The sequence below is a fragment of the Giraffa tippelskirchi genome, chromosome 3, assembly GCF_054371585.1.
Source record: "Giraffa tippelskirchi isolate mGirTip1 chromosome 3, T2T-mGirTip1v1.2.pri, whole genome shotgun sequence".
In the NCBI taxonomy this organism is placed as follows: Eukaryota; Metazoa; Chordata; class Mammalia; order Artiodactyla; family Giraffidae; genus Giraffa; species Giraffa tippelskirchi.
Window position 1 is genome coordinate 178,572,239 of NC_137277.1, and position 10,688 is coordinate 178,582,926.

At 55.4% G+C, this 10,688-nt stretch overlaps 1 protein-coding gene across 7 annotated transcripts in view; it reads left to right on the forward strand.

Annotated features, from left to right (window-relative positions):
• SPOCD1 (SPOC domain containing 1) overlaps window positions 1–10,137 on the forward strand; it is a 33,256-nt gene extending 23,119 nt beyond the window's left edge. For 5 of the 7 annotated variants that reach the window (XM_081585970.1, XM_081585971.1, XM_081585973.1 and 2 more), the window contains 12 exons: window positions 387–428; window positions 591–651; window positions 965–1,055; window positions 1,817–1,976; window positions 2,116–2,232; window positions 3,815–3,940; window positions 6,366–6,477; window positions 6,704–6,854; window positions 7,171–7,306; window positions 7,833–7,922; window positions 8,213–8,399; window positions 9,301–10,137. In XM_081585970.1, coding sequence (XP_081442096.1) covers window positions 387–428; window positions 591–651; window positions 965–1,055; window positions 1,817–1,976; window positions 2,116–2,232; window positions 3,815–3,940; window positions 6,366–6,477; window positions 6,704–6,854; window positions 7,171–7,306; window positions 7,833–7,922; window positions 8,213–8,399; window positions 9,301–9,968 — 1,941 coding nt within the window. In that variant the 3' untranslated portion in view covers window positions 9,969–10,137. Of the gene's footprint in view, window positions 1–386; window positions 429–590; window positions 652–964; window positions 1,056–1,816; window positions 1,977–2,115; window positions 2,233–3,814; window positions 3,941–6,365; window positions 6,478–6,681; window positions 6,855–7,170; window positions 7,307–7,832; window positions 7,923–8,212; window positions 8,400–9,300 lie in introns of all 7 variants that reach the window. The other 2 variants (XM_081585972.1, XM_081585975.1) reach the window with 2 other exon arrangements.
• The last annotated feature ends 551 nt before the right edge of the window (window positions 10,138–10,688 follow it).

Genomic DNA, 10,688 nt, shown 5'->3' on the forward strand with positions numbered 1-10,688 from the left:
ACTGACGTCACTTAATCCTGCTGGGAGAGACACACGGGCATGTGGTTCACAGAGATGGTGTGACTTGCCCATGGTCACCCAGAATGTGACAGCCAGGGGTGCGTTAGACCTCCATCTAGCCTGGTGTCTGTGTGGTCCTTCCCCTGCACTGCTGAGTTCAGGAGCTTGACTGCTGCAAGGGAGGAAGGGAGGGCCCGTGGCCTCTATGCATTTGGGAAGAGAGCGGTCATGGACCTTCATTCCTGGCCAACTGGCATGTCCTGCCATTCCAAGATCCTCTAGCAACCTCCCTCGGGGAGGGGAGTGCTGGTGGCCTCTCTGACCCCTTTCACCATCCCCAGGAGTCACTCCCCACACTTCTTCTCTGCATCCTGGTTCTGTTGCAGGTGAGGGTTCGCGTTCAGGAGGCCAGTGCAGAGCGTCTAGGGGTGAGTGCTTCTGCTCTGGCCACGCGGTCTCCCTCCCTGGGGCACAGGTCAGAGCGAATGTGGGGGTGTACAGGCGACTGGGGAGATGTTGCCCCCCCCCACCCTGGGGCCAGGATGCTGTACCCAGGAACAGGGCCTCAGTTCCTCACCCCTCCCCCACAGTGCGACCCAGTGGAGGCTGAAGAGGAGGAGCCTGGTGAACAAGCAGGGGGCGAGGATTTAGGTGAGGGGCTGTGGAGGGTGCCCCTCAGCAGCCGCCTATCTTCCAGGAATTTGTGCGAACACAAGGGGCTCGTGCCCATCTCCTGGCCTGACCCCTGCTGGGACTCCTCTCCTCCCCCCACCATCTGCCTGCAGTCCTTCTGCAAAGGGATGGGGGCTGCTGGCTGCCTGGGCTCAGCAGACAGCCATCCTAAACACCTTGGGTCCCTGAGGTGGGACCCCTTCCTTACCTCCCTAAGCCCCTCAGCCTGGAGTTGCCCCATACGCTTGCCCCTGAGCATCCCCTGGGAGCCCGTGACTCTCTTTTCCCACAGCTCAGCTTCAGCCCCAACAGGAGAAGCCACCCCTGGATACTGGGGTACGGGACATCGTGGTCCGTGCCATGCAGGAAGCGCTGTGGAGTCGGTAAGGCCTTACTCCACGTCCTCTGACACCCGGGACATCCTGAAGGGCTGCCCTCACATGTCCCACCTCCTGGGGCTGTGCCGTGTTCTGAGGGCTTGTTTGTGTACCACTAACCCCATTTCATCCTGTGAGGTCATTTGCCCACACAGCAAGCCAGTGGAGAGGCGGATTTGAACCTAGGTCTCTCTGGCTTCAAGGTGGCACTTCCCCTTTGAGCCTCTGCAGCCCCCAGTGTCTGCTCGGTCCTCATGGATATCACCCACAGATAATGCTTTCAAACACAGGGAGACTCTGTGCTGGGACCATCTCAGAGATCTGAGCTCAGGGCTCTCATTTTACTAATGGTGAGACCAAGGCCCAGAGAGGGCAGGATTTTGCAAAGGCCACACAGCAAGTCAGTGGCCGATTCAGGGTTATACCCAGGGCTAGGTCTCCATCCTCTGCCCTGACCAGCGCCTTACTCACCCACCCCCCGGCTTCTGCCCCTCCATCCATACCCTGATTCACTGGCCAGGGAGAGCAGGGGCTCAGCAATCGGAACTTGCTTTTCCACTCATCATGCAGCCTTGGCAAGCTCCTTATCTTCTCTGAGCAGCAGTCACCCATCTGTAAATGGGAATGATAATACTTGTTCCTCACAGAGTGAGGAGAGATGGGTTCACGTAGGAAAATGTTCAGAGTAGAAACCAGAGTTGGCCCAAACCCTGCTCGCTCTCAGGCTCAGCGCCCTGGCCCTGCCCTTGTTTCCCCCTGTTCCACAGTGCTCGGGAGCACCCAGACCTGGTGCTGAGTGAGAAGGTCGTGGAGGGCATCGCTGCTGGCATCGAGGCAGCCCTCTTCAACCTGACACAAGCCACCAACAGCCGCTACAAGACCAAGTACCGCAGCCTGCTGTTCAACCTGCGGGACCCCAGGAACCCGGTGAGCGGGCCTCCGGGCTGGGCTGGGGCCCCTTCCGAGGTGGGAAGCCCTGGAGTATCTGGGAGCCTGACCTGGGAGTGCCAAGCGGGGTTGGGGTGGGGGTTCTCCAAGCGGTGTGATGCAGCCCCTACCCCTGCAGGAGCTGTTTCTCAAAGTGGTTCACGGAGACGTCACCCCCCATGGCCTGGTGCGGATGAGCTCAGTCCAACTGGCCCCCCAAGAACTGGCCCGCTGGCGGGACCAGGAGGAGAAGAGGGTGAGTTGTCGGATCAGGTCAGGACCTGGCGGAGGGACTTGGGGGAAGCCCGAGGATGGAGCTGGAGAGACAGAGAGTAAGAAAGAAGGTGGTGAGACAGGGGAGCACAGGATAGACAGAAACAGAAATGAGGAAAGAAAGAATAGGCAGACAGGGAGAGAGTCAGAGAGACTCTTCTCACTGGGGGGATTAAAAGGGAAAAGAGGCAGAAATGAAGGGGCTGGGGATGGAGAGCCTGGTAGAGAGGTGACGTCCTGGGAGGTGTGGTCGCCCACTGGCTTTTCTGTGGAGCTGGACTTGGGATATGTGTGTGTGGGAGGGACTGGGGATGATGGCCCAGAGTCTGGATCCAGGAATATCATCTGCACCATCCATGGTGGGTAGACCCAGTGCGATGCCTCTGCTCCAGTTCCAGCCCCAGAAGTTCCAGAAAAGGCTGGACGTCTTCCTGGTGCCCCAGGCCCGGTGAGGAAGCCCACAGCCTCCCACACTTCACAGTTACACCCCCATACACCCTGTGTCTGTGGGTCCCTCCCTCCCTGGGAATGGCTCTGAGACAGGGAAAGTGTGGTCACTGAGCCAACTTTGGGAGATGTTTGTGTAATGGTTGTTGGTGGCCCAGTGAGAAAGAGGGGGACTGACTGAGGGAGTGGGGACCATGGATGGACTGAGGGCACTAAGACCTTGTTCTGACAGACACTAGGCTGGTTAGAATTAATACGTGGAATCCATTAGGTGCATCTGTCCACTGCAGTCTGAGCTTCTGTCGGGGCACTGTGGGGAGTCAGGGAACAGGGTCATCTGTGTAAATTGTGGGGGCCCGTGCAGAATGAAAATGCGAGCACTTTGTTGAGTGATTAAGAATTTCAAGACGATGGCAGCACGAAGCATGGGGCCCTTCTAGCACAGGGCCATGGGCTACTGCGTGGAGCCCATGCCCACAAAGCCAGCCCTACAGGGAGTACTGGTCTTCTGTTCTCCAGGGGTTGTTAGAAAGGGACAGACAGGCTTTCCAGAAACATTTCAGATAGGATGACATTGATCAACAATAAGGATCACAAGGAGCAAATACTATGAACTAGACTCCAGGCTAAGCACTCTATATAAGCTGTTTAATATGACAATCTTAATTTCATTTCTAAAGAACAGATCAACTGAAGCTTAGAGCCACGAAGGGCTTGCCCAAGGCCACACCACGTTGTGGGTTTTTATTAGTGGCAGCTGGTGGGCTGGCGGCTGTGCTTTCTCAACGATACCACACACTCTTTCCAGGACAGAGAGTGGGTGGGATACAGTCTGGGGCAGATTGGACTTGTGGGAGAAGGCAAAGTTCAGGAAGTCTTCCTGGGGGAGGCAGGGTTTGAGTTGGAGGGTGAATGAGTGAAATATGGAACGGTAGGGCAGATGCTGGAGGTCTGTCTTGGTTAGGGAGTTGCAGAAGCGGAGGTGTGGAGAAAGGGAACCGGCTGGCACAGCAGGGGAGCCGCAGTGGAGGCACCTCGGAGGAGGAAAGGGAGCACGTGGGCTCCTGGCGGCCAGAGTTCCCCAACCCCAGCTGAGCAGGGGCTGCCTCCTCCACCAGAGCCTGGAGATCATTGAGCAGCTGCAGAAGGAGCCACGTAGCCTCCCAGCCTCCAAGCTGACCCACAAGGGGGAAGTTGAGATCCTGCGGGACATGGACCAGACACTGACCCTGGAGGACCTGGTGGTAAGTGGGAGCCTGACTTGGTGGTTGCCAGGCAGGGCCTGTGCCCAAGGGCCCCAGCCCTCACCTCCCCAGCTGTGTGGCCATGGGCAAGTCACCCGACTACGCTGAGGCCCAGGGTTGTCATTGTAAATCGGGGAATGTTGGTTGCTGCACAGGATCTGGGAGAGCATGGGGCGAGACAGCCGCCAGCACGGGGCCTGCCGACACCTTCTCAGGGCTGCTCCCCTGCCTTTTGGCCTAACCCCGAGGCACCCGCTGTGAGGAGTAGTGAGTCCCATCTCTGTAGTTCCCCCCAGCCTCAGACACTCTGACCACATCCCGGGTTGGGAAGCAGGTGGGCCATGCTGTTTGAGGCAGTGACTTTTGGGAATGTAAGGAGCAGAGGCTTACTCTACTCAGCAGAAGGACTGAGGGATGCTCCAGCAGGGAACTTCTTGGAGCCCAAGGCAGTCTGTGCAGCGTGTCCTTTTATCACGTGGGGTCTGCTCCATCATCGTGTCCATCCTGCTTCTTCACCCTCCTCGGGTCCTCCGTCTTGCACTTGGCCCAGCAGGGTGGAGCAGCCCTCCAATCAGTGAATCCATCCAATCCACTGTCAGCCTCCTGCAGCCAATTGGAGCGCCTGCTTGGCTCACTTCAGTCACTCCCAGGAGAAGGCTGCTTTGGCTTTGGTTGGGTGTTCCATCGGTCAGATGTTCACCCTGGTCTAATAAGTTGTGTGTCCAGGATAGGGGAGTGTCAGGCAGGTCCCTTGAGCCATGTTTGCTGGGGAAATGGCAGTGACCATGACCAACAAAAATCCCTACTCTTCTGCACCAGTATCCAAGCCAACAACCAGAATTGCTGGCGGTGCAGAGGAGAGCCCTAAGGGGATGTGGCTGCTCCCCAACCCAAACCAATCTGTATTCCCTGAGAAAATTAAATGCAAATTTAGGGGGAGGAGCCAGAGAGAGATGGATACAGAGAGTGGTTGGAGAGTAGGGGAGGGAAGATGACACAGAATAGCAGTCCTTCCTCCAGTTGAATACCTACTTTGTGCCCCCTTTTACAAGCAGTGCCTCATTCAGACCTGACGATGAGTGAGGTGGGTGATGCCTGTTTCCTGGGTGAGGCACCTCAAACCCAAAGTCACTTAGTTGGCGGTGGGGGAGACTGGCACCCAGGCTGTCTGACTCCAAAGCCTGAGCCTTGTCCACTGCTCTTGAGGTGGTTTTAAAGCAAAAGTAAGTTTCAAGATCTTTTCAAATCTTCCTACAGAAATGTTTGCTGTAGGTTTTAAGATAATTCTATGGTAAGGAAAAAGGCTGATTTAGCAATGGGCATTAGGACTTTAAAAATGTTCATTCTCCCCGATTCTGTCAGCTGCTTGTGAGAACTCATCCTGAGGTAAATTGAAAGTTTAGGAAAATACTTTCTGCTGAAGGATGTCCTCAGTGTTATTTGTAACAGTGAAAGCCTGGGCACAACCCGATTGTCTTTCAACAGCACAACAGTGGTTGCACACACTCCAGTCCACCGCATGAGTGCAGTGTCTACAGGGACCGTATAGCATGGCATATGCCTCTGCTGTGGTTCATGGACAAAATGAAAAGACAAGCTTGCATATATGATCCCAGCTCCTTTTTGTTTTAAGTTATTTATTTATGTATTTGGCTGTGTCAGGTCTTGGCTGCGGCCCTAGGGATCTTCATTACAGCCTGCCAGCTTGTCTAGTTGTGGTGTGCGGACTTAGTTGCCCTGTGTCATGTAGGATCTTAGTTCCCCGACTAGGGATCAAACCCACATCCCCTGCAGTGGAAGGCAGATTGTTAACCACTGGACCACCAGGGAAGTCCCCCAGCTTTTTTAGCAAAAAGATTCCCAAAACTCTGGGTATAGATAAGCTATTATAAAGGAACACTCAAAATATCAGCAGTTGCTTCTGAGTGGTGAGATGAGTGATTTTTTGTTTTTTTTATTTTCAAATTCTCTTGTGTTTTGTAAACTTTTTGTAACAAGTTTGTAGTACTTTTGTAATTAAAGAATGTATTATGTTGACCTGTCTGGGACTTTCTGGCCAGCATCTACCCAGCTGAGGCCAAGGTAACCACCCAGCTGTGAGAACCACCTCTCCTCCTAGCACCGTCCCCCCATCCCTGAGCTCTCTTTTGCTCCAGCTCTGGAGCAGAGGCCTAGTTTATGTATCTGGGTCCAGTTCCCCCTGTGACTGCAGAACTACTGTGTGACCCTAGGCAAGTCCCTCTCTTTCTACATCTGGAAAATGAGGACACTGTTCCTCACACGCCTCTCAGAGATTCAGATGAGACCAGGGGTGTTTATTTAGAAACATAAAACCACATCGCTGAGGCCCCCATACACCAGGAGGCCTCCTGACTTCCCCAGCCGCCTTCCCAGCCCACCCCCTCTCTCCTCTTGTGCCTCCCAGGGACCCATGGTATCCATAGACGGCGGCCCACTGGCCCTGCCTGCCACACAGAAGGACAGCACGGAGCAGCACAAGCACCGCTTCCTAGATCCCAGCTGCTGCGTCTGCATGGGTGGGAGGGAGACGCGGGGGCACAGGGGTGGTGGGCAGGCCTGGACAGAGCGTGGGGTTTAGCAGCCACAGGGATTCATGACTTGGGGCGATGGCGGCAGGGTAGGGGTACCTGTGTCCCAGGTCACCTTGAAAAGGACCTGGTTCAAACCCAGTTTGTAATGCCCTGGGCTGGCTTCAGCCTAGCTACTGGCCTCTGTTTCAGCTCCTGCCTCTGCTCTTTGCAGACTGGAAGCCCTCATGTGAGCGGCCAGGCTCCCTCAAAGCCACCAGGAGGATGGGGGACGATGCTGTCCAGAGAGCCCCAAGACAAGTCCCTGTGTCCTTTCCAGATATGCCCCCATACAAGGAGAAGCCTCCAGCAGAGTGCAAGGACAGGTGTGGGGAAGTGGGCAAGGAGGTGGGCAACCCAGCAGAGTGGGTAGGCGAGGCACCCACTGGGGCAGCAGACAAAGCCTGGGCTTTTCCATATGGCCTTGGGCAAATTTTGCCTCTTGTGTGGGCTTAAATTTGCCCATCTGTGCAATGGAGCTAATCACTCCCTCCTACTGGTCTCCACCGTGTAAGGCCTTACTTAGACCCAATGTTCCAGCACCCACTGGGGTCACAAGACCTTCTCTGAAAACTAAGGAGCTGCTGGGGAAGCCCTGATGACCTGCTTTGCCTGGCCCTGTCTCTCTGTCCCTCCTTACAGGCTCCAGATGCCTGCAGGGCCCACAAAGGCCCTGCCCAGCCAGCTGCCCTGGGAGGGGTCTCTGGACATGTTCTGCATCAAGCGGTTCCAGGTCAAGGCCCAGATGGTCTCGGGACACAGCTGTCGCCTCATCCAGGTCCTCCTGCCCTGCTCTCCGGGGACTCCCTCGCACACTAACCAGCCCCCTCAGCTACACACACTGCCATTCATTCATTGACACACTCATCATTCTGAAACAAATCATTGGCACCTTCTCTGTGCTTGGCCCCGTGCTAGGCACAGGGGCAAATGAGATGCCAGCCCCACTTCACACATGGGCAAAGAACTCCCTGTAACCCAAAGCATAAAGCAGGAAGGACCCAGGACAAGGTCTGGTGTTTCCTGGTCCAGAGAAAACCAGGAGTGAGCGAGTAATCAGCTAAAGCATTGGATGAGGGGTTAGAGGAGGGAGTGAGGGATTTCTAAGAAGTTGCAGATTGGCCAGGACAGGCTGTAGGCCTCTGGGGGTAATTAATTAGGGCCCCAACAACCACAGGGGAGCCCTGATAGACTGCCTGCCCATCCTCTTGGCCACAGGCTGTAACTTTCGGGTAGCTGGTCCTGAGTCTGCCCTAAGTGGGTGGGAAGTTGGGAGGCTGACTGGCCGTCCTACCTGCCCGCAGGCCCTGCCCCAGGTGATCCGCTCTGCAGGCTGCATCGCCCCTGACTCTGTCTGGGACTTTCTGGCCAGCATTTGCCCAGCTGAGGCCAAGGTAACCACCCAGCCGTGAGAACTACCTCTCCTCCTAGCACTGTCCCCCCAGCCCTGAGCTTTCTTTTGCTCCAGCTCTGGAGCAGAGGCTTGGTTTAAGACATCCGGATCCAGTTCCCCTCTGTGACTAAAGACCTCCTGTGTGACCCTGGGCAAGTCCCTCTGTTCCTACCTCTGGAAAATGGGGACACTCTTCCTCACATGGCTCTCAGAGGTTCAGATGAGACCAGGGCTGTTCACAGGAGCCAAGCATGACTGTTGCTAAACCTGCTCTCCTTCCTGTGACCGCAGGACGTCTGCGTGGTCAGACTGTGCCCACAGAGCTCTCAGGACACCCAGAACTGCCACCTGCTCTACTCCTACCTCAACAACAAACAGCGCCATGGCCTGGCAGCCGTGGAACAGGTGAGGGTGGTCCTGCTGCCCCTGCCTGCCTTCCAGCCCCTGCCCTCCAGGCTGCGCCCTCTTGGAGGTCCAGGTGAGTGCCCGATGCCTGTCCCATACCCCGCCTCTCCTTACTTGGTGACCAGACGGGCATTGCTGACACAGTCACCCCATTTCTGTGGAGGCAGGCAAGTCTCAGCAGGGAACTCCCGAGAGAGGCACATGTGAGAACAGACTTGTATATTGCTTAATATGTGCCAGACAGCGTTCTGAAAGCTGTACTTAATAAGTCAGTCAGTCCTCAACATTACCCTATCAGAATGGTACTGTTAGTTTCTTCATTTCACAGATGAGGAAACTGAGGTTGGGAGAAAGCAAATGACTTGTCTAGAGTCACAGAGTCAGTCAGTAGCAGAAACTGGGCTCCTAGCCACCACATAGACACCCTCTCCAATAAGGCTGATGAGAAACTCACTGGCCAATGACGTTTGACTCAAACACAGCAGAGCAGAGGCAGGAACCAGAAATAATTGGCTGAAAGCCAGACCTAAATAAAAGAGGAAGGAGGGATGTTCTTACCACAGCTGTCCTGGGCCAGGCTTGGCTTTTGTGCATGGGTAGCCTCCAGGGCGTGACTCCAGGAAAGCTTAGGAGGGGGGATGGGGTATTAAGGAGTGGGATGTGCCTATTCCTGAGCAGAGGGTTTGATGTTTCTGGGCTGCCTGATTTGGGGACACTACGGTAGAATCACACAGTCTGGAGATCAAACTATCCATGCCTCATTCTCAGCCAGTGAACCCATTCTCACACCATGAGAGCCAGTCTTAAACCCTCCTACTTACTTTTCTGAGCACCTCATGGGCCCCATCTTACTGCTGGAAAGCTCCCTTGGGGTCTAAGCTGTAGACCTCTTGGCCACAGCCAGAATGCAGTTTCTGGGGGCTGTGAGTTCTCTCTGTCCAGGCCTTTGGTCTCTTCCCCCCATCTTTCTCCAGGCCTGGAAGCCACTCACTCAAGCCTGTTGCTGGCTGTGCTGCTCCCCAAAACAGGGCTTCCGGCCATGGCGGGGTCTAGCGCCTTGAGGGGGAAGGTTCGCAAAATGGTCTCCTTCAACAGAAAAGTGGAGATGAGATGCTACCAGCCAGAGGACAAGGGGCCGGATGTGGCCTTGAAGGGCTCCCCTCCCCCAGGGGGTGCCGTGCAGCAGAGTCAGGGCAAAGACAGCCTGGCTCCAAGGGGAATTTGTGCTTGGCAGAGACGACCCAGAGGCAGGGGGAGTCTATGGGGAGAGCCTGAGACCTGGCAGGGTCCTGGGCGAGGGCCGTGGCCTCCAAAACCAGGCTGGTGCCAGTCCTGGCATCCCTATTCAGTATCACCAGCTGGCCGTGACCAGCACCGCCACAGGGCTTCCTGTCCCAACCAAGCCCTGGTCCAGCATCTCGAATCCCTGGTGGCCATGACCCAGCAGCTCCAAGCCTCACTGATGTCCTCAGGACAGGAGGAACTTTCCCAACCCCCTGCTCAGCTTCCCGCAGCCCCTGGGACTCTTGGCCTTCTCTGCCAGCCGCCTGCAGCTCCAGAGCCCCCTGGCCCAGCCCTGGACTCCTCTTTGGGTCCTGCAGATGGAGCTGGCACTGATAGTCCCCTTCCTGGAGAGACCTGACCCTCATTACTCATAGAAGAGGGGTTTTAATTCCCCCACCAGTGCTGAACTCTGTGTTCCAGGGAGAGCAACAGGGTCATAAGAAGGGGAGGGTTAGCTGTTTAAGTTTCCTGTTCTGCTATTTGCTTGGTGTTGATTTTTGGTTTAATAAAGAATTTGGCAAAGTTGAGACTGCATCTGCTGGCTGGACAGGAGGGACCCTGGGACTGGCCCTGTGTGGGTTGGGGTGGGTGTATCTGGAAGATTCTGTGCACAGGTAGAGCAGAACTAAAGTGCTAGGGATGGAGGGGCGGGGCAGCTTTGCTTATCTGAGGTCCTGGGCCATCACTGTGCCCCAGGGTTCACCTGTTGCCATGGTGGGCTCTGGAAGCATTTTTATAAGTATTTTGAACTGGGTGGAAGAAGTGATGGGAGAGAGGGCAGCCCTAGGTTGGGGAGAGAGAGAGAGAAATGAGGCTTTTGAAAGGGCATAGACACTTAAAGATTGTTAGGGAGAGAAGGAGAGCAGGTTGCAGTGGTTTTTAAATTTTTCAGTTACCAAGGTTTTTCCCTTCGCATAGTTGGAGGTTACCACCATAATCCCCATGTCTCTGTTTCTGTGCCTGTCTTAGGGTCTCTGTGTGTCTACGTGCCTGTGAGCAAGTGTGTGCGTCTGATCCTGTGTCTGTCTGTGGGTCTCTGATGTCTCTTCTTTGTTCCTCTTGCCAGCCCCCAGGGACT